Source organism: Phalacrocorax aristotelis, chromosome 7 (genome assembly GCF_949628215.1).
Source record: "Phalacrocorax aristotelis chromosome 7, bGulAri2.1, whole genome shotgun sequence".
Taxonomy (NCBI): Eukaryota; Metazoa; Chordata; class Aves; order Suliformes; family Phalacrocoracidae; genus Phalacrocorax; species Phalacrocorax aristotelis.
Window position 1 is genome coordinate 40,165,943 of NC_134282.1, and position 24,019 is coordinate 40,189,961.

At 43.2% G+C, this 24,019-nt stretch overlaps 1 protein-coding gene across 2 annotated transcripts; it reads left to right on the forward strand.

The window, feature by feature from the left end:
- Positions 1 to 14,541: 14,541 nt before the first annotated feature.
- Positions 14,542 to 23,665, forward strand: MNS1 (meiosis specific nuclear structural 1). 2 transcript variants are annotated; one of them, XM_075100300.1, is made up of 9 exons: positions 14,542 to 15,518; positions 15,740 to 15,902; positions 16,503 to 16,605; positions 17,447 to 17,676; positions 18,415 to 18,631; positions 18,710 to 18,817; positions 20,304 to 20,561; positions 21,387 to 21,512; positions 23,175 to 23,373. In XM_075100300.1, exons 2-9 carry the CDS (start codon positions 15,877 to 15,879, stop codon positions 23,271 to 23,273), a joined length of 1,167 nt encoding a protein of 388 aa, XP_074956401.1. In that variant the 5' UTR covers positions 14,542 to 15,518; positions 15,740 to 15,876; the 3' UTR covers positions 23,274 to 23,373. The 2 variants fall into 2 exon arrangements, with proteins under 2 accessions (XP_074956401.1, XP_074956400.1); XM_075100299.1 differs by having other exon boundaries at positions 15,109 to 15,518; positions 15,775 to 15,902; positions 23,175 to 23,665.
- Positions 23,666 to 24,019: the final 354 nt, after the last annotated feature.

The following is a 24,019-nucleotide window of genomic DNA, read 5'->3' on the forward strand; positions in this document are numbered from 1 at the left end:
CGCTAAACCACGACAGTCTTTTTTGGCGCCCAACGTGGGGCTCAAGGGTTGGAGATAACAACAGCTGCTGGTCACAGCACCATGTTGTCCTTTTTGCAGTTGGTGTTAAAAATCGGTGTTGGTTGTTTGAGTCTGCTGTGTTCTGCTGTGATTAGTAATGTTTTGCCTACAAGATTTGTTATACAAACACTCGTTTTCAGCTTTATCTGGTATTTGGGGTTTTTGCTGAAACCGTTACTGTACTTCGGATACCACCTTGTTGAGGCAATTAGCAATTATACCTCCTCCTCTGAGAGATTTTATATGGAGGAAATACAGAATAATACCTTTGCAACTTTGTTCTATGATGTCTGTGCCTTTGTTACAACAACGTTTTTGTATCTTGAACATCCTTGGGTGGTTAAGGTGCACTTATTGTTAGTTTTTGGGCATGTTGTTTTGGTTTTGAGTAAGCAACTTCAGAATATCACCCAGAAATCTGCCCCGAGGCTTGATAGTTACGAGTGGCAGGGCATGTGGGATAGCATGGGCAAATACCTAGGGCAGTGGGCACCCCCAGTGTTTTGGAGTTTCACCCCCGAGCAAGTGCAGAATCCTAAAAAACTAGTAGAATATTTGGAGAAAGTATGTTGTTACGCTGGGAACTCCAGAGAGACACAGATAACTGCAACGTGCTGGGGTCTGGCCCATGCATACCGAGCCCTGCTCAACAGTATTCAGTGCCCCCAGGGGGAAGAGAATGTCTCTGGATTGAAATGCAAAGTGACTGGCACTGTAGACAATCCAGCCCTGACGACAGGCACTGCAGCCACTCAAACCCCCACAACAAGTACCGGAGCTAGCTCAGAAAATAAACCCGTACCAGTATCAGTTGCCCCCATACACAAGACGAAATATTGGAAGCGGACATCAACTCGTTTAGAACGGGATGATGAAGAACCAGGGCCATCGCGGGGAGAGGAGGGAGAAGTAATAAATGAAATAGAGACCACCCGATCCCTGTCCTTAAGCGAGTTGCGAGATATGCGAAAAGATTATAGCCGTCGTTCAGGTGAGCACATTGCCACCTGGCTGCTCCGATGCTGGGATAATGGGGCCAGTAGCCTGGAACTAGAGGGAAAAGAAGCCAAACAATTGGGATCCCTTTCTGGGGAAGGGGGCGTTGACAAAGCAATTGGAAAAAAACCACAAGCCCTCAGCCTCTGGAGGCGACTCCTGTCTGGAGTGAAGGAAAGGTATCCCTTTAAAGAAGATGTTACATATCGCCCAGGAAAATGGACAACTATGGAGAAAGGCATCCAGTATGTAAGGGAATTAGCTGTGTTTGAGGTGATTTATGGTGACCTGGATGATCAACGGTCATCCAAAGATCCAGATGAAGCAGAGTGCACACGACCCATGTGGCGGAAGTTTGTACGGAGCGCACCATCTTCGCATGCAAACTCATTGGCAGTGATGTCCTGGAAAGATGACGAGACACCAACGGTGGCAGAGGTGATAGATAGACTCCGGGATTATGACACAAATATCTCTTCCTCGCTTGTCTCTGCTGTGGAGAAACTATCCCAAGAGGTCCAGCAACTCAAAGAAGATCTGTCCTACTCCCCACCTCGACAGAGCAGTGTCTCAGCTGTTAGGAATAAGCGTCCTTTGGCTCAAAGAAGGGGATACACACCACGGGCCACCCTATGGTTCTACCTGCGTGACCACGGAGAGGACATGATGAGGTGGGATGGCAAGCCTACTTCGACCCTACAGGCACGAGTACATGAACTGCAAGGAAGAACAGTCACTCAGGGAGGCTCTTCCAGGAAAGCTGCTGCTCCAGTTTCCAGCGAGCAAGTCCCCAGACAGAGGAGTAGAAGCGCAGATTTTATTTCTAAGTGTAATAGAGGGACTCCTGACTCACATTTACAGGAAGTGAGTTGTGACTGCCATGATCAGGACTAGAGGGGCCCTGCCTCCAGCCGGGTGGAGGAAAGGGATAACCGGGCTTACTGGACTGTGTGGATCCGATGGCCTGGCACGTCCGACCCACAGGAGTATAAAGCTTTAGTGGACACCGGCGCACAGTGCACCTTAATGCCATCAAACTATATAGGGGCAGAACCCATCAGCATTGCTGGAGTGACAGGGGGATCTCAAGAGCTAACTGTATTGGAGGCCGAAGTGAGCCTAACTGGCAATGAGTGGCAGAAGCACCCCATTGTGACTGGCCCAGAGGCTCCGTGCATCCTTGGTATAGACTACCTCAGGAGAGGGTATTTCAAGGACCCAAAAGGTTACAAGTGGGCTTTTGGTGTAGCTGCTTTGGAGACGGAGGAAACTGAACAGCTGTCTACCTTGCCCGGTCTCTCAAAGGACCCTTCTGTGGTGGGGTTGCTGAAGGTCGAAGAACAACAGGTGCCAATCGCCACCACAACAGTGCACCGGCGGCAATATCGCACCAACAGAGACTCTCTGATCCCCATCCATAAACTCATTCACCAACTGAGGAGCCAAGGAGTCATCAGTAAGACCCACTCACCCTTTAACAGTCCCATATGGCCAGTCCGGAAGTCTAATGGAGAGTGGAGACTAACAGTAGACTATCGTGGCCTGAATGAAGTCACTCCACCATTGAGTGCTGCTGTGCCAGACATGCTAGAACTTCAATACGAACTGGAGTCAAAGGTGGCCAAGTGGTATGCCACAATTGATATTGCTAATGCATTCTTCTCAATCCCTCTGGCAGCAGAGTGCAGGCCACAGTTTGCTTTCACATGGAGGGGCGTCCAGTACACCTGGAATCGACTGCCCCAGGGGTGGAAACACAGTCCTACCATTTGCCATGGACTGATTCAGACTGTACTGGAACAGGGAGAAGCTCCAGAACACCTTCAATACATTGATGACATCATTGTGTGGGGCAGCACAGCGGAAGAAGTTTTTGAGAAAGGTGAGAAAATAGTCCAAATCCTTCTGAAAGCTGGTTTTGCCATAAAACAAAGTAAGGTGAAGGGACCTGCACGAGAAATCCAGTTCTTAGGAATTAAATGGCAAGACGGTCGTCGTCAGATTCCAATGGATGTGATCAACAAAATAGCAGCCATGTCTCCACCAACTAGCAAAAAGGAAACACAAGCTTTCTTGGGCTTTGTGGGCTTTTGGAGAATGCATATTCCAAATTACAGTCTGATCGTGAGCCCTCTCTATCAAGTGACCCAGAAAAAGAATGATTTCAAATGGGGCCCTGAGCAACGACAAGCCTTTGAACAGATTAAACGAGAAATAGTCCATGCAGTAGCTCTTGGGCCAGTCCGGGCAGGACAAGATGTAAAAAATGTGCTCTACACTGCAGCCGGGGAGAATGGCCCTACGTGGAGCCTCTGGCAGAAAGCACCTGGGGAGACCCGGGGTCGACCCCTAGGGTTTTGGAGTCGGGGATACAGAGGGTCTGAAGCCCGCTATACTCCAACTGAAAAAGAGATATTGGCAGCATATGAAGGGGTTCGAGCTGCTTCAGAAGTGGTTGGTACTGAAGCACAGTTGCTCCTGGCACCCCGACTGCCAGTGCTGGGCTGGATGTTCAAAGGAAACATCCCCTCTACACACCATGCAACTGATGCTACGTGGAGTAAATGGGTTGCACTGATCACCGAGCGGGCTCGAGTAGGAATCCCCAGTCGCCCAGGAATCTTGGAAGTGATTATGGACTGGCCAGAAGGCAAAGATTTTGGATTATCACCAGAGGAGGAGGTGACACGTGCTGAAGAAGCCCCACTGTATAACAAACTGCCAGAAGATGAGAAGCAATATGCCCTGTTCACTGATGGGTCCTGTCGCCTTGTGGGAAAGCACCGGAGATGGAAGGCTGCTGTATGGAGTCCTACACGACAAGTAGCAGAAACTGCTGAAGGAGAAGGTGAATCGAGCCAGTTTGCAGAGGTAAAGGCCATCCAGCTGGCCTTAGACATCGCTGAACGGGAAAAGTGGCCAGTGCTCTATCTCTATACTGACTCCTGGATGGTGGCAAATGCCCTGTGGGGCTGGCTGCAGCAATGGAAGCAAAGCAACTGGCAGCGCAGAGGCAAACCCATCTGGGCTGCCACATTGTGGCAAGATATTGCTGCCCGGGTAGAGAAACTGGTTGTAAAGGTACGGCATGTGGATGCTCACGTCCCCAAGAGTCGGGCCACTGAAGAACATCGAAACAACCAGCAGGTAGATCGGGCTGCCAAGATTGAAGTGGCTGAGGTGGATCTGGACTGGCAGCGTAAGGGTGAACTATTTCTAGCTCGGTGGGCCCATGACACCTCAGGCCATCAAGGGAGAGATGCAACATACAGGTGGGCTCGTGATCGAGGGGTGGACTTGACCATGGATATTATTGCACAGGTTATCCACGAATGTGACACATGCGCTGCAATCAAGCAAGCGAAGCGGGTAAAGCCTCTGCGGTATGGGGGACGATGGCTGAAATATAAATATGGGGAGGCCTGGCAAATTGACTATATCACACTCCCACAGACCCGCCAAGGCAAGCGCCATGTGCTTACAATGGTAGAAACAACGACTGGCTGGCTGGAAACATATCCTGTCCCCCACGCCACTGCCCGGAACACTATCCTGGGTCTTGAGAAACAAGTCCTGTGGCGACATGGCACCCCAGAGAGGATTGAGTCAGACAATGGGACTCATTTCCGAAATAGCCTCATAGACACCTGGGCCAAAGAGCACGGCATTGAGTGGGTGTATCACATCCCCTATCACGCACCAGCCTCTGGGAAAATTGAAAGGTACAATGGACTGTTAAAAACCACACTGAGAGCAATGGGGGGTGGGACATTCAAGCACTGGGATACACATTTAGCAAAAGCCACGTGGTTAGTCAACACGAGGGGATCTGCCAACCGAGCTGGCCCTGCCCAGTCAGAAATCCTACATACTGTGGAAGGGGATAGAGTCCCTGTAGTGCACAGAAAAAGTATGCTGGGCAAAACAGTCTGGGTTCTTCCTGCCTCTGGCAAAGGCAAACCCATTCGTGGGATTGTTTTTGCTCGAGGACCTGGGTGCACTTGGTGGGTGATGCGGGAGGATGGAGAAATCCGATGTGTGCCTCAAGGGGATTTGATTTTGGGTGAAAACAGTCAATGAACTGAATGGCACAATGTGAACTGCTATATAATACTGTGTGTCACCTCTGTGTTGTATCAATGATATCAGAGTACGAGCCTCCCAACCCATGGAAGATCAACTATGAAACAAGCCGTGCAGCAGTGATGGAACGATGACTGACTCGGTATGCAGCAACCCAACGCCACACACCATCTCTCCCACCCGGAAAGACTGATACAACAGATGGAGCCCAGAGTCATGGACTGCGTGAACTCAATGGACATTTTAATGGACATTTTACAGGGAAGATCCATGAACTAAGGGAATGATGTCTGTGTATTATGTTAAAGGATGGGAAGGGGAGGGGTGGTGGTTGGTACGGTTGTATTGCATCATATGGGACCTGGGCATGGTGTAAATGGTATGGAATAAGGGGTGGAGAATGTGCTGGTTTTGGCTGAGAAGGGGTTAATTCTCCTCACTGTGGGGGTCAGCTACCTTTCCAGCTTCCCGCGCTCTGCCGCGTGGCGTGGCAGGGGGTGCTGGGAGGGGCAGGGCCATGGTGGGGGCGGCTGACCCCGACTGGCCAATGGCAGGTTCATTCCATACCATGTGACACCATGACCAGTATATTGAGGGGGGGCAGTGGCAGCGCGGGGGCGGCGCGGCGTCGGGTCGGTGGGCGGCTGCGGCGCGTGCGGTTTGTTCCGGCGGTTCGTTCCCCCTCTCCCCTCCCTTCCCCCTCCCCCGGGGCTTTGCGCCTCTCGTTGTTCTCCTTTACATTGCATTTCTACTGTTGTTTCTTTTAATTTTCATTATTAAACTGTTCTTATCCCAACCCACGAGCGTTACCCTTCTGATTCTCTCCCCCATCTACCGGTGGGGGAGTGAGCGAGCGACTGTGTGGGGCTGAGCTGCCGCTAAACCACGACAAGTTGTTTGACAGTGGTGTTCATCTATTAGGACAGCAATATGATCACTGATTCTTCAATGAGTAACAGAAAGGTGAAGTTAGTGATCTTCAGAAGGAGGACTTTTAGCCACAAGGGACAAAAGGAAGAGGGGAAAAAAATGACTGAAGAAAGTTGTAGACAAAGAAGCCATTTAATGCAGATTTGCTATAAGGCAAGATAATAATGCTTGAATGTTATGAACTGCAGAAACTCCATAAACACATTATATTTTAAACACTTAATCTGTTTTACAAACTACATACATTCTTCTGCTAAATAAGATGAATTGGGATTCAAGAAGCAGCACATCCTGACAAATCTCCTAAAGGCATCCATTAATATAACTCAACAGTAGCAATTTTGTTTGATCATTTATTTGCAAGAATCATTAAGGTTTATTAGCATAATTATTCCCTGTGGGACTTCATGTCACATAAATGAAAAATGGCATTACCAATATTTAAAAGATAAGTGCGTAATGTTCAGAGTACTTAAACAGTACTCTGCAGGTGGTGTCCAGCTGTAGTAAATTAGATTAGGTTTGATTTCTAAATTGTAGAAATACAATTTCAGTGCAACTGTTTATTTCAAAACTATGTTTGCTTATTGTGCAAGGCATAAACACACAATGAAACTCTATAGTTACTTGCTATCGTACATATATGTACATTGTTTTCTGATTTCAGGTAAGCAACTTGTCTGAAGATAGCAGATGGGAAGTGAATGTTGTTTACTGGTGGAAGTCCTTTTATACTCTTGTCTTTTTTACTCTTTAGAGTTCTGTATGATCACCTGAAATTTTCTCAGTGAAAATGTCCTATCTCCTTCCAAGCAAAATAGTAGTTATTGTGTCATTAGATCTCCTTCTCTACAGAGACATGGAGACCCTGGCTTTTTTGCAGTAGCTCTGAGACCAAAATCAGCTGGTGCTTCTGTACCAGCTCTGTGATTATCTCGGTGCTAAGAATGAGGTTGGCTTGCTTACACAAGCACTTTTTGAAGCAGACACGAGGACTGATGCATAACAAAGCCATGGGCCCCATGCGCACAGCCTGCATGGTGGGCACTTTCAGGTTTCAGAAGGATGCCAAGGGGGTCAGCGTTAAGAGGGTATATGGGAATATAATTATGGCAATTTGAGGGAGGTCAGATGAGTGAACTGCCCCTTTGTCATATGCTATGGGGAAACACTGTGTGTCTTGTGTTCCCCTTGCTGCTGCTAGAGCAAGTGCAGAGTGGCAGGCATGAGCAAGAGCACATGCTGCTTTGGGGAAAAGTTGCCAAAGGTTCCTGCACAGCTGAGTTGCCATCTGGGCACTGCTCAAAGTGAAAGCCTTTGACTGAGGGAAGGGACTAGTGAGAGTCCAGCTGCAGGGTGGCAGAGTAAACACAGCTTTCGGGGCTGGGTGAGCCCTGCTTTTGGGCAGCAAATCCATAGCATGCAGAGCAGCACAGTGCAAGGCAGGGGGTGTGGGCACTGAGCTGCAGCCACCCAAGAAGGCATCTTGAGCCCTTGAGCAGCTGCTGGCAGTGCTGTGATCCCCCAGCAGTGCTCCACATCAGTGTGCCCTTTCGACAGACCTGGTATGCAGGGTCTCAGCAAGTGAATCATGCTGAGAGGTGAGAGAGTGGGAATACCTTGCAGACAGAAACCTGTGGGCTTTGTCTGGTCCATAGCAATACACAGGCAATTCACTACTTCACCGGTGAACTTGTTTTGGAGCACAGAACTGCTGTTTTATCAGCAGCGAAATGTATTGTTAACTACTGTGTGCTCTTCTCTCTAAAGGCTCTTGAATAAAACATCAGGGATTTTACTAAAAATGCCCCAGGACTCCTGCAGACACATCTCCATGTGGGGCAGGGAAGCAGAGATTTTGCGGGCCCTGGGCTTGTCACAGGGCTCTGTCGAGGCTGATGGGCAGGATGAAGTGCCAGTTCCAGAGATGGATGCAGGCAGCAGAATTACTTTCACATTCCCCTCAGCCATTTCTGGGACTGATGTTTGTTTTCTGTTACTGCCCTTCAGTTGCCCTTTCTGTCGGTTGGCTTAAGGTTATGGTTACTGATTAGTTTGTTAAAGACTCTGTTGTTTGCAAATGGCATCTTTCTTCTTAGTTTTCCGCTCTTTGCTAAGCCTTCCTTTGGAGCTCCTCAGTTTTTTAATTATTTACACGTTAAACTGAACTCTTTGGAATTCATTTTGTTTGGTGGTATCTTGCAGGAATGAAAGGGCTCTGCTTTCTTCTAAGCATGTTTCTTGGTACTCTCTTTTGCACTCAAGTTAGAATATACGCTGACACCTGGACTTGGTGCTTCCAAGGGAGTAGGCAGTCCAGGAAGCATATGCCACCTCACCCTTTTACTTGGTGTATACTCCTCTATGGGTGCTGCTATAGGGAGAAGAAGAGTAAAGTGTAATCCTTAACAGTTTTCTTTCAATATCTCATTCAGCCTTGAAAATTATTAATCTTCCTTCCAGAGGTGTATGTTCTGATGGCATTGCATACAAAATACTGAAAAGGAAACTGTGACCTATTTGAGTGCTTAAATGATGGCCAAAATCAGCTGGGGTGATGATGATTGCTGGGTTGGGGGTAACGACTGGTTTCCCTCCAAGATGCTCCCTTTGCCCTTGTTCAGTTGGGTACTTCAGTAGATGAGCTTGTTGCAGGCTGGTTTCTCAAATGCCACTTCTGAACCCCACACAGGAAAGACAAAGATAGGATGGAGTAGGAAAAAATATAAGTCTGGTATTTAATCTTTCTGCTTCCAAATTAAAAGCTACAAATGGAGCTTGATATCTTGAGGGATGCTTTTTGACAAATAATTAAATCAGAGCACACATGTAAAAATCTGATTAAACTAGACATAATTTTGAAAAGCTTTTACAAACAGAACTTTCATACTTAAACGTTTAGATTCTCAATTAAAAATCATCACTGTTCATTTTCTTAAGAAAGAACTCAGTCCTTGTGCTTGAACTGATGATCTTTATTCTTTCTCACAGGGGACAGGAGTTTTATTATGATAGGTAAGTGGATAAAGCTCTTGCTGCGCAAACCAGGTATGTTATTACAGCAGTAGTTTTACAACATTCTTTACATAAAAGAACTCTATTTGTTCTGCCTAGAACATTTGCTTAAAAAAATGATCACGGGTGAAGCAGAAAGCCTGGTAATTGTAACTAACATTCTCCCCAGTGTTTGCTAGTTGGATTAAACACTGGATGGTGGCCATGGTGCTGTAATTGGTTTTTAATCACTGAATACTAGCAAAGTTGTGCCAAATGCACAGGACAGATGCCCTGTTCCATAACCCAAACAGATCTACTAGCCAGGCAGCCAGTTGGCAAGAAAGCTCAGACTTTGCTGTGTGCTGTAAAAGCTCATTTCCCAGCTCACCGAATGGATGTTGGATGTTGTACAAAACCTGGCTGATATTGGTGGTGTAATTGGGGCCTTTTTCACGTTTCCTATGAAAAGCAATTGAACTGCAATATAGATTAAAGTAGGGAAATAATAAGAAACTATAGAATATATAGGACACTTACAAACTACTAAAAAATGTGAATAATATGATCAATAGGAGAGATGCAGAAAGCCACAAACTTGGTACTGCTTGGAGTAATATGAATGGGACAGAAAATGCAAAGAAACAGAAGCACCCAAAGAAAATACGAAAGAAACAGTTGCAGAGCCTAAGGCACTCTTTCCATCTTGACACTGAACAAATCCTGAAAGGATTTTTTGGTTTTAAGCATCAGATGAGTTTGGGCTGCATGTTTCATGAAGCCCTTATGTTTTCTGGCATTGCTAATGTGGAAACAAAGAAATGACAAGGATTGTGTGGAGATAAGAGATTGTGGGATGAAAAATGATTTTGTCAATTCTTAAGCCTGGAAGGGACTAATACTTCTTCCTGCCTAGAAGGAGAATCTAGTGTAGTTGCACTACACTAACAGTTTTATTTTTAAAGGTCCTCTCTACAAACTACCTCAGGAGTCTGCTTTGGTGTTATCCTGCCCTTTTAACTAGAATAACAATTATTTCATGTCCAACCAGCAAAAATACCCTCTGTAAGAAACATTGAAGTGTAATGTCACTGTGGAGTAAAATCCATCTGTGGTCTTTCGAATTTATGTATTCAGTTGTTAAAAACAGTGTGTCATCTCAGAAGAGTAGGTGGGTGCTTTATAAACTTGTAATATTAATAGGAATATTAATAAGTTTCCTATTAATATTAATAGGAAATGTTACATTAACAAAAATAGGAAATGTTAAGAACTCTGAGTTTACCCAGAGATACATGCTATACAATGCTGTGGATGTAAATCAATTTTCATAGTTTTAGTCACATCGTTTAGTGAGTTTAACTCTGAGTTTAACCAAACTAAAGTTTAGACACACAGTTTACAGCTTTTACTCTTGAGCAGTAGGACTGAGCAGAGATGGAAGCCCAAAAACAAAGCAAAGAACATGGTGCCCCTAAAAGACTAATTTCTGTTCATGTCCATTGCACAAACATCCTTTCTGCTTGAGACACTCCATTTTTTCTTTGAAAGCTCAATACTACAGCTAAATATTTATTAAACCACATTTTTCTCATCAGGAACAGCTGTGGTTTTGTTGAACATATTTGAAGCACTGAGTATTTTTGTTCCTTGTAATATTCTTGTTTACAGATCATAATGTCTTAAGTAAAAGATCACTTCTACGTACTGCTGCCATGGGACACATTTTCCCCACTACTGCAGGATAATTAAAAATAAAACGTAGCGCAAAGATTTTCTTGACAGTGATAGCCCCTTAGCTGCTAAATCTGCTATCGCATCCATCACTAATCTCAAGCAAAGCAAGCATTGGTTTCTCTGTAACTTATCTAGGTCTTTAGTAGATCAATAGCACAGCTCAGATGTTTCAGATTCTCCACTGTTAATTCACATTTATCTTTTCATCTAAAGAAGGTAAATTACCTCACAGAGAAGCTGTGTTATCCCCAATAGCAGTTTACAATGTTGCAAAGTCAGCATGACCCACATATCTTATCTGAGCTGGAACGCATTTGTCACTGTCTCATGTTGTGATCATCTGGTAAAATGCCCAAGAAAAGAGGTGAAACTGCAAAGTGGCTTCACCATTTTCATTTAATGACCTTTTCTGCTGTGTTCTCCTGCATCACCTTCAATTTAAAATGCTAAAATAAAGGGAACTTTCTTTTTCCCTTTAATGCTGCATTTAATTTTTATCATTAGCAAAATTTTCATTCCTCAGCAGTCTTCATTTCTGCTGTCGTGAGCCGATCAGTAGGCGGTGGTATTGAGACTGAGAACTGAATCATTTATTAATATGCAATGTTAACCCTGAGAAAGAACTGCTGAGTTAAGTCTACATTTGTAGAGCGGGCTGCTGGTTACCTGAAGCTTTTCAGGCCCTGGGAGTGTTTAATACTGTTAGGAAAAGGAACGAGAAGCATGTCACTGACCAGTAAGCTGTAAGCAGGCTGCTGCAAGAAGAAATGCTGTATGAAATGAGTTAGATAGCAATTATGCAGCTGGGACTCATTCCTTTCCAAACTATAGTAAAGTAAATGTTTCATTATTTGTTATTCTAAAACCTTGACAAATTATATTATGGAAAGAAAACTTGAGAAACATTTGACTTTTAGAGAGTCTGGCCTAGCTGGTTGCAGAGCAGTACATTTTTATTCTGTTCCTTCAGATGAACTGAGCAACTCTGCCTGGATTGAAACTCTGTTCTGCAAGTGTTAACTGAGAAATTAGGTGGTGCCATCAAGGAGATCTGCTTTTTGATATAAGGCAAAGGTAGGTCTGTTTTCAAGACAGTGCTGGATTTCCTCCCAAATGAGAACGTATGAGGGAGGCCCCTGCGAGGAGCAGTGACTTGCTGTGACTGCACAGCTGGGAGGAGCAGCAAAAGCAGATGCTTTCCCCACAGGTAGAGGTGGATTGTCCGGTGGAGACGACCTTGGTGAGGAGAAGGGAATGTGCCAGGAGGGCACAGGACAGAAATGCTTGCCCAGGTGCAGGTGTGCTACCCATGTGTCTGCACCTCCAGCACGCTTGTGGGTGATCCAAACAGGGAGGAGCAGTCAGTGCCCTGGGGGGACTGAACAGCAGCCCCCAGTTGCTATGGGGAGGCCACCAAGAAGACAAAGCTGGGCTCTTTGTTGACAAGCACAGTGCAAGTCTGAGAGGCCGATGGTCACCACCAGAAAAAGAGGAAGTTCTGGCTGAGTGTAAAGGGGAAAGAAAGTTAGGAGGACCAAGATTTGGGACAGGAGCCTACAGTTCTTAGGGGAGCTCTCAAGAAGAGATGAGACTGGCAGTTATATTTGAATTGCAGGAAATGATTGTTTTCCATCTTTAAGTATTAAGTTTAGCGAAAGGAGCAGGGAAAAGGTATATTGGGTGTTCCTGTGGAGTTTCTGGAGTATTTTCTCCTCCCTGTTCTCTACATGGGGTGACAGTACATGCTGAAAGGTTACTTATCTTTCTTTGGAAATCTGCACACACTGTATGTTTACTGAACTGTCCCTGCTGAGGCACGGAAACAAACTCTACAACTCAGAGAGTTATAAAGCAGGTATGTTTATTGCAGTGCTGGGTGCAAGGGGGATTGCTCTTCCTAACTTGCACACCACAAGTCATGATATTGCTCAGTTATATACATATGCATTTGATTTCCTGGAACTAATTATAATACTTGCATCTTAATTACCCGTGCGTTTTAAGTCCTTTTTTCCGCATATGGTCACGAGTTGGCCCATCGATTAATCTTGTCACAGTGCCTTCAACTGGTGTTCTGACTCTTATCTAGATGGAGATGTCCTTAGTTCCTTTGGTCTTGGTTTCAACTGGCATCTGCTGCTAGGTTGTTTGCATCCCCCCCAAGGATGTTCCCCATCAGGCTTGCAAAGATTGTGTCCTTGAGTGCATTCTTGCCTGAGGCCCCTTACAACAGTGGCAGTTGTGAGGCTGTTGCCTGTTTGCCCTGGGTGCTTCTGAGTAGAACCTCAGGGATCATGGGGCTGTTTCTAGACAGGAGTTTGGTAGTTCTGCACTTTGTTTAGGCACTTCTTGTCCTGAAGCCCCTATGACTCCCCCAAAGCAACAAGTTTCAGTCATCATGCAGGCTGTTCCTGTTATCTTACAGCCCAAGGCTACCTCATTATCCTGGCTAAGTTTTGGCTCCGGGCCTCAACATTTGTTGAGCTACATTAAATTGCATTAGTAACGTTTAACTATTTATTCCCTGAATCACTGTGGCTTAATTTATGTTGGGGAAAACTATCAGGGCATTAAAGGTAAGAGCTTCTGAGCACAAACTGCCATAAGTTCTCAAGGATAAACAAATTTGTGTTGTGGTTTTTTTTCTTCTTTGCATTTTAAACACACTGCAGCAAATTTAAAATATCTGGGAAATGAAAGAATGAGGCACCAAGGACTGGAAACCTCAAAATATTTTCCCCTTGGGATCTTACTGGATATTAGTGCTGTGTTCTGTCCCTTCTGTGAAAGATACACTGCTCACAAACACTGTTTACGTATAAATACAAGCCACCTCTTAATTTTAAAAAGAACTTTGTGAACTGACTTGTTGGTCTCTGATATATGTGTGTTTTTATTCAAGCATTTTCACTCCCACTTTTCTGCCTGAATACCTTGCTGTCCCAGAGAATGAATCAAGGTATATTTAAATTCTCATTTTAGAGTGTTGCTCTTCCAAATTAAGGACATAATGTGCGCGAAGATTAAATTTTACATCTGATGGTTATTTGCCATTATTTCCAGAAGTGAGGTAGGGGACCTGATTTTGTTATTTTGTTTGGTAAGAAAGAAAATTCCATTTCTTTCCAGTGAGGCATATAGCTGTTTACTGAGAAGAAGGGGCAGCAAAGTATCTTTTGCACCTTTATCCCCCCCAACCCTCTGCCACCTCCAGACCTCAAGCACTGAAAGCCAGTGCTGTGCCAGTGTAGTTAAAAGCTTCCTTTTTTCTAAGTCAACACCCTGGAATTGTTGGGGGATAGGTTTTATGACATTCACTTGTTTTCTTGCCTACTGTTGAAGAAACAGGATGATTTTTTTTCAAGAGAGCTTTAGTGGTAACACCACTTGGAAAAAGAGGTAGGGAAAATTAATGACCTTTTGCTGTCTCATCTGTCTGCTTGTATCAGTGCAGTTAAAGACATGATCTCCTGTAGTTTACTTCCTCCCCCCCAAGCATTGTGGGAAAACATTTTTCTCATGAGAAGGGCAAAGGATAATCAAAGCTTCAGAAAGAATTCCACTAATTTGGGAGATTTTTGTATAAGATTTGGAACTGACTTAAAATGATGAGTGTTGTCATCCCATATATAGATGTAGGCATATCTAGCCCAGAATCAGTAGAAACATGCAAATTTCTTTTTACCTAATTGGACAGTGTTCTTAAGCTTCATTAATTTTAATTAATTTTATAAAGTAGGCGACATTAATGAATTTTAACTAGTGCTTTAAATAAGCTTAAATATCTTCACATAACTATGTAGAAAGGAAAATAAAGGGGGGAAAAAGTGGTAAAAGTGGGTGCGTAGAGCTTGTGGGATTGGATGCCACAATGTTGATTTCCTTCCTGGAGCAAAGCCAGTCTGGAGAAACTCTGGAGTGAACAGTTCTGCTTTGCATAATATCTGTCTCTCTGAGAAAATCTTAAGGGCTGGATTTCCCTTTTGCCTGTCAGGTTTATATATGCCAATCATGTAGAATTACATAGATTTTGCTGATGTTAATTGTTAACATTCTGGCTGTTGATTTCTCCTGTGACTGACTCCCAAATACATATTTGGGATCAAATATCATACGTACAAAGAAGAGAAATTCTTAGTTAAATGCTACCACCTCGGTTTGGTGATTATGGACGAGTAAAGTGCATTAACTTGAACTAGTAAGTCAAGAAATGCTCCTAAATAGATTTTTTTTTTTTTTAAGACAGTTTGATAACTATATTTCTCCTCCCTCCTTGTGCTCAACGTCTACTGCTTCCCGCTTCGCCAGCGGCGGTGAACGCACGCGCCGCTCTTCTCCGCCGGGACGTTGCGCTTACCCGCTTTTGCACCGACGTGAGCGCATGAGACCGTGCAGCACCTGCTCCTCACGTGCGCTTGGGGTCAAAAGAGACCGAGAAAACCGCACCCTCGGTGCAGCTCTGACTCAGCTCGGCCCTCGCCTCCCCAGCTCTCTCTTGCAAAGCGGCGCTGACGGCCCGGCCTTTGAACCTGCCGCAGCCGGCGGGGGTGAGGGGAGGAGGGCCCAGGCCGCTGCTCCCGCCCCGGGCCACGCCTTAGGGGCGGGCCGCCCTCCCGGCCAATCGGCGCGGCGGGCTTCCCCAGGAATTTGAAGCTGTTCCCCGCCTTTCCGCCTGGCTACGCTGCTCGTTGCCGTGGCAGTGCGGCGCGGGCGCGATGGTGAGCGGGGCCCGGGCCGGGGAGCTGGGGACAGAGGGAACGGGGAGTGCGGGGAGCCTGGGGGGGCCCCGCGGCACAGCCTGTCCCTTGTCGCCTGCAGGCCTCGGCGGTGCTGGAGCGCTAGCGGCGGCTGGAGGAGGCGGTGCTGCGGGTAGGGGCGGGGCCGGGCGGACCCCAAGGTGCTCTGCCTGTGCCTTCCAAAAGCTTTCCTCTTTACGCAGAGGGAGCCGTGGCGGAAACGGTTTGTTCTGATCAGGGAGAAGAGAGCAAGAAGTTCAGGGAGCTGCAGCTGGAGCAGGAAGAAAGGCTGGCGACTGAGCTGGCGAGGCTGAACCACGAAAGACTTAAAGATGCAAAGATGAGGCAACAAGTACGAGAGAACAGGTAACACTTCAGAAACGTCACTGCTGCTGTTAGAGGTTACCACAGATGTCAGCGAACAGTGTCGGAGCAGAGCGAGGGAGCTGAATGCAAGGCAGAGGAGGAGAAGGGAGGTGCGACGTGGGGTGGTGGAGGCGAGACAGACTTGGTGGAAGTTGTAGCAGAAGCAGAAAGGAAGGAAAACTTATTTAAGATTCACATATGACAAAAGATCACATTTAAGTGAGTTTTGTCAATAAAACTCTGATCCACAAAATTTTCATTTTGACCATATGCTTATATATGTGTATATATATGTATGCTTGTGTGTGTGTATGTTTATATACATAGATCTATATAGTTACATGTAAAGTGTGCAAAGCTATTGATAGTGTACGGACAGCTATAGACCTCGGTTTGAGAGAGGTTTTATTTTTCTGCTCTTTTACTAGAGCAGTATTTTTCATCTAAAATTGGGCTTTTCCAATTTTATTCCAATTTGGGCTTTTCAACTGTTTAAATAATGATGGAAATTTCAAATTTTTTTCCACTGGTGCTGACCTAATCTACTGTATAGGTGCTGTAATAGTATATGTTTATTTTTTGGTTTTTTTTTTCCCCCAGTCTTGAACTTCGAGAGTTAGAAAAAAAGCTAAAATCCGCCTATATGAATAAAGAGCGAGCTGCACAGATCACTGAAAAAGAAGCTCTGCAGTATGAGAAAATGGTAATTAGCTTCACAGCGTCTCCCCACATCTGAGTGCTGTAACTCTTCATGTGGACTGTGCTGAAAATTTTGCTTTTGGGACGGGCCTTTTTATCTAAAATATTGTGAGGTTTGGGCGTTTGCTGTTTATTGAAAATACTTTGTGTGTTACAAAGGACTAATTAGCTGGTAATAACCATCCATAAGTAAAAGTCTTGCTTTGCCATTGCAATCAAAGTAGTAGCGAACTAAGCTGTACGAATAGACGTAGGTTTTATTTTACTGGTTTTGTAATGTTTATCCAAGTAAAAATTATACACTTTGTGCAGTAAGCACTTTTTATGGGGAATCCTTACCTCAGAAGCATTGTTGAACATGTTACTATTGTTAAACCTTTATCTGAATAACTTCAGAGAGAAGCGTGAATTTTTATGTGTAGAATAATATTGGTGATCAGGCAGATGAGTCTGATTATGTTAATGTTTTATACATTAGTTTTTGCAAATTGGTGTAAAGACAAAACACATTTATTGAGGAAGTCCTACATAGTGAAACCACATTCCAGTCCTTATGCCAACATGAGCTAGTTTCACTCATGCTGAACACACTACAGCGTCTTTGTTCAATACATAGCTTCCTCGAAGTATTGTTAGTTCTCTTCGAGTTGTTCAGATATTGAGGGTTCTCTTCAAGAGTTCTACTTACTGAATTAAGCTATTAAGCACATTAAGGCAGTACAGATAGAGGTGGAAAAAGTTCTGGTTTTGTAATGCAGTATAATTCCTTTTCGTATTGTGTACTTTTTCACAAGTTATATTAGTGGGAATAAAAAGGAATCTTGCATTGCTTTTTCTCCCTATAGACATGTGAGGCTGAAATAGCCCAAAAGATGAAGGAAGAGTATGAAAGGGTAATAAAAGAAGAAAGTTCTGCAGAAGTGAAGCGAAATAAGGAGAAAATAATGTATCAGCAAGAACTGGAGAAACAGATTGAGGAACAAGAGAGGAAGAAGCAGAAATCATATGAAGAGTTTCTAAGAGAGAAACTCATGATTGATGAAATTGTAAGAAAGATCTACGAGGAAGACCAAATGTTAGTTACTTTGAATTTATTTATTTAAAACAAAGCAACTGATAAAATTCTGTGTGGAACATTGATTTGTATATGTTTATTTCATAGACTAAGGCCTATTTCAGTTTTCCCTGGTCACATTTTACTAACAAAAGGCTAACTTGCGTGGATTTTGCTGTTTAAATGTCAGAATGTTCCTCTCTTTCCAGTCAGCATTGTGTCCTTGTTCCCCGGTCATGAAAGCCAGCTTATTTCAAGGAGTGCTTCCATTGGGCCCCAAGTGCTGGAAATGGCTGCATTTCAGATTTCTGCCTTGCCTCATGTCCCTACATCTTCATGAGACGTGCTGTGTGCCTGTCTTATGGACAGGGATAGGAAAGGAGGTTTCTGAGGGCAGGGTGGTAGTTTGGAGGGTGAGGGTTTAGTATGAATAAGTAAATAAAAAGTTTAGGAGATTCTGGTGCCATTGGGCTTCCTCCTCCTTTCTGCTTGGATGGAGCACGTATGAAACTGAGTAGAAGTGAGTGTATGTACAGTCTGTTTTCCTGAAGAAAGGTGTTAAGACATGTGAGATTAACCTGTTTGGGGTGATTCATTAATAAGTATTTTCAATTTAGGTATCTAGTTTTCAGCTGAACGGGTAAGGAGAGTCCTTTAAATCTTAGTTTCTGGAATATATTGTTAATGATGAGCATATGGTCTGTTTAATGTTACTCTGCAGTATGTTAAATAATTTTAATTTTTTTCTATCTTCTACAGGGAAAAACAACTGAAGTTAGATAAAATGAGAGCAACTCAGACATATATTGAAGAATTCAAAAAAGAACAAGCTCTTTGGAGGAGAAGGAAACAGGAAGAGATGGAAGAAGAAAATAGGAAAATTATGGAGTTTGCCAACGTTCAGCAACAAAGAGAAGATGATCAGATGGCTAAAGTTCGAGACACTGAGGAGAAAAGACAAAGACTTCAGAGCATGGTAGCAAAAACTGAAATTTCATAAAAAATTATTGTACATTTTTGTCTTTCATTTAGAAATCCTTCCTTTTTGTAATAGATTGCCCAAAATCTGGAAAGAGAACAACAGAAGCGTGAAGAACTGGCACAAATCTGTCAAGAGCTGTATCTAGAAGAGCAAGAGGACACAGAAAGGCAGAATGAGATGGTAAGCGCTGATGGGTAGTTGAAGTAGTACCTATGTTTTGGATTGGGGAGCATTTAACTTTCCCTGGATTTCTCCTGCAGATACACATATGGGTATTTTGATACTTGTCAGATAGCAGTTTTTTCATATATCGTACATATGTTACACATGCCTGTGCATAACCTGTTAAGGGAAAATGCAAGTGGAGAGGAGTATTTCAGCTTTGCTATAATTCCTGCAGAACATTCAGGTTAGAAGAGCTGGTCTGGGTGAAAGTTTTATAAAATAAAAATGGTAGTGTACATGCAGGAGAACGTATAATTTATGGAGCACTTGTAGCTATGGGTAAACTAATGTAATTTAAACAGATCAGGTATGAAAATTTAAAAAGAAAATGAAACCATTTTCAATTGCTGATCTAGAGAGTAGGTAATAAAGTGAATGCAGGGGGCAGTATTTTACATAGTCTTCCTCTGTCCTTTTGCTTCTGATGTTTTTGTGATGGAGCAGCGCTCCTTCAGTCTTTGGAAATTGTCACTGGAGTTATGATGCTCAGAGAACATTTAGTGAGAGGATGTCCCACATGCAATTCCTTCTGCATCTGAGGATGCTCTTCAGAGGCCAAGTAACTCCCATTTCTACAACTTTTCCTTTTTGCTCATGGGCTGGGTTGGGTTGGGTTTTTTTTCCATGCTTTGGATTTTCTAAGCCTATGGTGTTATTTGTGACTTTGGGATGTTTTTGAGGGACTTCCTTGAGCCCATTTTGGTCTGTGAGCCGTCTCAAAGCAAAAAGCTTAATTCTGGCATGATTTTAGGTGCATTAAATAAATATGAATTGTTTTCAATTCTGTTCTGGCACAAAGCATCTATTTGCAACACTATTTCCTAAACATTCTTAGTGAGACAAGCAATTTCTATATTAACTTAGTTTTGGGAGTTTTCTTTGCCATCCATAATGTATGTATGTTTTATTTCAACCAGGAAGACAACTGAAGGTTTTGAATATCCTTATTGTCTCCTTCATATATTTATTTATTTCATGAAGGAGAATGCCAGTAACTTGAATCAAGATCGGGTTTAAGCTAAGCAGGTTAATTAACTGCGTGCTTTTTGCGTGGCCATTTGCTTTTTCCTGTGGGCCTGCCCACACTGTCTTGTCTTTTGCTGTGGGTGGCAAACAAAATGTAACACAGGCTGAGATACTTAATGCTGTTATTTTTAGAGAGTTGTTCAGGATGACTGTCTTGTTGATTCACTTCATGGCAATGGGAAAAAATAACCTCCTTTTGTTTTGGACTTAATTTTGAGAATCTCGAGACATTTGCCAAACTGGTTGATACTGGAGAGCAGTGCCACATACGGAGTGTTTGCTCTAGTTATTTATGCTAGAAGGTAACAGCTACAGTAAATTCATTCCAAGATAAATCGAGTAGATTGGCTGATGATGATCAAAATTTTCCAAAGTATGTTCAGTAATACAGCACTTCATTGAATTTCCTTTGTAGGCAGAAATTGAAAAGAGAATGAGGCAACGCCTAGACTTAAGGCAAACTTACGAAGAGCAATTTGCTTTAAAGAAAGTAGTGCAACAAGCTGTAGAAGAAGAGGAAGAAACCTTCAGAAAACAGATGTTGGCCAAGTTTGCAGAGGATGATCGCATCGAACAGATGAATGTGCAGAAGCGAAGAATGAAACAGCTTGAACACAGAAGGGCTGTGGAAAAACTTATTGAAGACCGTCACAAGCAGTTTATTACAGATAAAGTAAGAGTTTTCACTTTTGCCTTTGATTTGGCCAGAATGTTTCACTATGAGAATACTTTTGCTACCCGAAGTGACAAGGCTATTATTACTAGGGAAAGGTGACAGGGGAATTGCAGAGAAATGTGCAGGCGGGGAAGCAGGCCTTTGTTTTGGTTTGCTGACAAGAAAAAAGTCTGGACACAACTGTTGTCCAGTTTAGCATCCCTGACCAGTATCACTGATGATGGTGTGTGAGAAGGGAAAGTCCCAGGTTTGGTTTTAGATTAAGTCTCTTGAATTATCACCTGAGGAGGAAAAGGTGTAAGCTGAGAACAAGTCATGGAATCCTATACCGCAGTTTTCGGACCTGTTCTATACAGTATAAATCACATGCGTTAACATGAATTGCAATTCCTAGTCATTGGCATGGGAATACATGCCTATTTCTCCTTTTCCTGGATTAGAACAGTAGGGCAGGGACAGACTAACTTGTCTTGGAGCCAAGAAGGAACCAGACCTTAACTACCTTTAAAAGGGCTTCTAGTACGAGAGTGAACACTTACATAGTGGACCTGCCCCACGTCTTGCCATTCAGCCTTCTCTTTTGTCTGAGGTTTTCTTCTAGTTACCAAACATGTATTGTTTAAACAGTGCTTTGTGGTTTTTTACGTACACTTCTCCATCCTTTTCAAATTAATTTTCTCTGACCAGGAGTTAATAAGTGGAAGTTCAAAATATACTCCACCAAAAAAAAAATTTCTCTTTATACCAAGGTGGATATTGGTGGACACACATGTTCACAGAGCTGAAACTCAACAGTTACAAAAACTTGCTTGTTTATTGTAGGAGCATGAACTGGAAGAAAGGCAGTTAGAGGAGAGAAGACAAGAAAACATCCGTGCAATTGTTGAAGAAGAGAGACAGAAACTCCTGAAAGAGCATGCCTCAAAATTACTGGGTTATCTGCCTCGAGTAAGTGAATTGTTTTTTAAATGCTTTAAATGTTTGTCCTGGAAATCGGTGTTCTCTTGGGGAGTTTAAGGTGAAGTTGCAAAGCTGTGTAAATTCTGGCAGGTGTCCTTATTGCGTCAGCTCTCCTGTGCTCACCTTTCCCTTTTTTAAAATTTCTTTTTGAGTTGGGAAGCTATTTACACAAGTATTTTCTCTGTACAAGGGCCTTTGGGCTCTCCTGCAATACTGATGCCTTGTAGAGAACTTGCTGAAAGCTCCCACAGCACTTTACACATCCAGTCTTTGGGATACGGAATATAAGTTCTAAAGCAGGGCTTTTCTAGATAGAGAGGGGTCCACAATATCTCAAACCCCATTTCTACCAAATTTCTCAGCTGGGGCTTTGGGAGCAATTTGGCAGTCTTCTAAGTCTTCTGTTACCATGGAAGCAAGGCCTGGTCTCCACAGCAGTGCAATAAACTGCAGTGCTTATAGAAGTATTTCAAAGCTCATTCTGTTCATCCTTGTGTTTTCAGAAGTTAAAAATATGGAAGCAATTACTGTAATAGGAATAAACTACAACTTATTTTGTATTGTATTTCATAATCAGAAAGATGACCCAATGGTATGCCAGTGAGCAGAGAGCTGCTTTAGGGATGTAAAGATGCATTTACAGTAGGAAAGGAATTATCCAACTCTTTAAATAAATTCTTTTCTGCAATACTGGAAAGCATTGTAAATATAGCAGAGTATAATTTTTATTCAAATATTAATATGCTATTTTGGTGCATTGATTTGTAAAATTTGGAGTGAGTCTAATTTTCTAATGTAGATTTACTTAAAGGATGACTGCAATTGGCAATACTTTGGTATGGTTTTCTGGTTTGAATTTACTGTTGTAGGAAGTCTTGGCTATTTCAGAGCATCCAGGGCTCATACCCGTTGCATGGTATCAATGTGCTACTTTTTTCTTTTCTCTGCTTCAACACTGTGTCTGAGTTGTGTGGCCACACATCACTTCACTCAAAATGATACCTAATGGTACACTCAAAAGTGCTACCTAATTCTGAAGTCTCCAGCATAGATGCAATTTGTAAATTTTTTCCCCTAAATGCTGCAAGGTACATTCTGTGGGTAAGACGCATTTTTAGCCCTAAAACTAATTTAGATGTAGATTTAGATTTCTGGGTTCCCCTGCTTCTCTTCCCCAAAACAGCTTCTGATTAAGTTGTTCAGAATCCGTTTATTTTGGAAATCATTCCTTTGTGTGAGCTCATTTCAGCACAACTGAAGGTGGAGATGGAGCCCCACCCCAGCCAGTGCCTCTTCTTGATGCAGTTGCTTGATTTTGCTAAACTGGCACCAGTGCTGTGCTGCTGTAATCACTCTCATTAGAAAGCGAATGCAGATTAATGTTGTCTTTTGCATAGTGCTCGTGATAGAATCCTTACAGGGTTCTCATCATCGCTTGCGTGAAGAAAAGGGGCAGTTCTAGGTTAGCACCACGTACACCAATATGAAACTCATCTCTTGAAGTTTTGTGGTGGTTGTCAGGGCTGGCTGTTCTAAAGGTAGCAGCAGTACAAGCTATTACAGTCACTTCCATCAAGAATTTCAGAAGTCCCTAATAATCTCTCTATTTTGTTTTACCTTCTGACATGTGTTTTCTTCCCCTTATTGCAGGGAATACTCAAAGGTGAACATGACATTAACATGCTTGGAGAGGAATTTAGATTGGCTTATCAGAAGAGAAGAGGTAATGCATTTTCAGAAGAGGGATGAAATTTCCCCATCTCATCTCCTGGTTTGCCACTAGGTGTCACTGGATTTCTGATGAAAATTCCCTTTGCTGTTAACAGTGAGGAACTCCTTTTTAATATCATTAAAGGTCTCCATTTTAAGACTGGAGGTCTAAACTGATGAGCAGCTAGCTTTATTTAAGCATATGTTTTACTTGCATTTTTCATCAATAAACTATTATGGATTTCTCAATCATTCTCAGTGAGGTAGCAGTGTTAAAGATGTTTTCTCCAGCAGCTTTGCAGAAACCTCAGTGTAAATTCATGTGTGGATTTCAGTATGGACTGTAAGATTCTCTTAATACAATATTTTTGGCTGTAGTTTAAAGGCCTATCTGCACTGGCATTACACTATTAAAATACTAATCCAACTGTAGTTTGTCTCTTCTCAAAGGGGTAGATCTGAGTTACTTATTTCACTGTTAGCTCATGTTACTTTGCTAGTAGGATCTAAGCAGAGATATTTTTCCATTTTGAGGTCAGAATCACCATTTATACCTTTCTTTTGGTGAACAAACTTATTGTTTATGTGCCGTGTTCCTATTCAGTTGCTGAGGGAGGAATCCACTGAAACAGCTGAGGTTAGGCAGAGGTTCATGCAAGCCGCACAGGCTTTTATTGCTCCCGTTCATTAATGTACACATGATATGCTCAGCTCATCTACACTCAAACTTCTACCTAGTTCTTGATTACACTTACGACACAATAATATCTTCAAGGATATAATGG

What these genes read in the sequence shown, in the direction of transcription:
- MNS1 (XM_075100299.1), top strand. An exon ending in CAGAAAGGCAGAATGAGATG is followed by an intron (nt 18,818 to 20,303) that starts GTAAGCGCTGAT and finishes TTTCCTTTGTAG; the next exon opens with GCAGAAATTGAAAAGAGAAT. An exon ending in AGCAGTTTATTACAGATAAA is followed by an intron (nt 20,562 to 21,386) that starts GTAAGAGTTTTC and finishes TGTTTATTGTAG; the next exon opens with GAGCATGAACTGGAAGAAAG.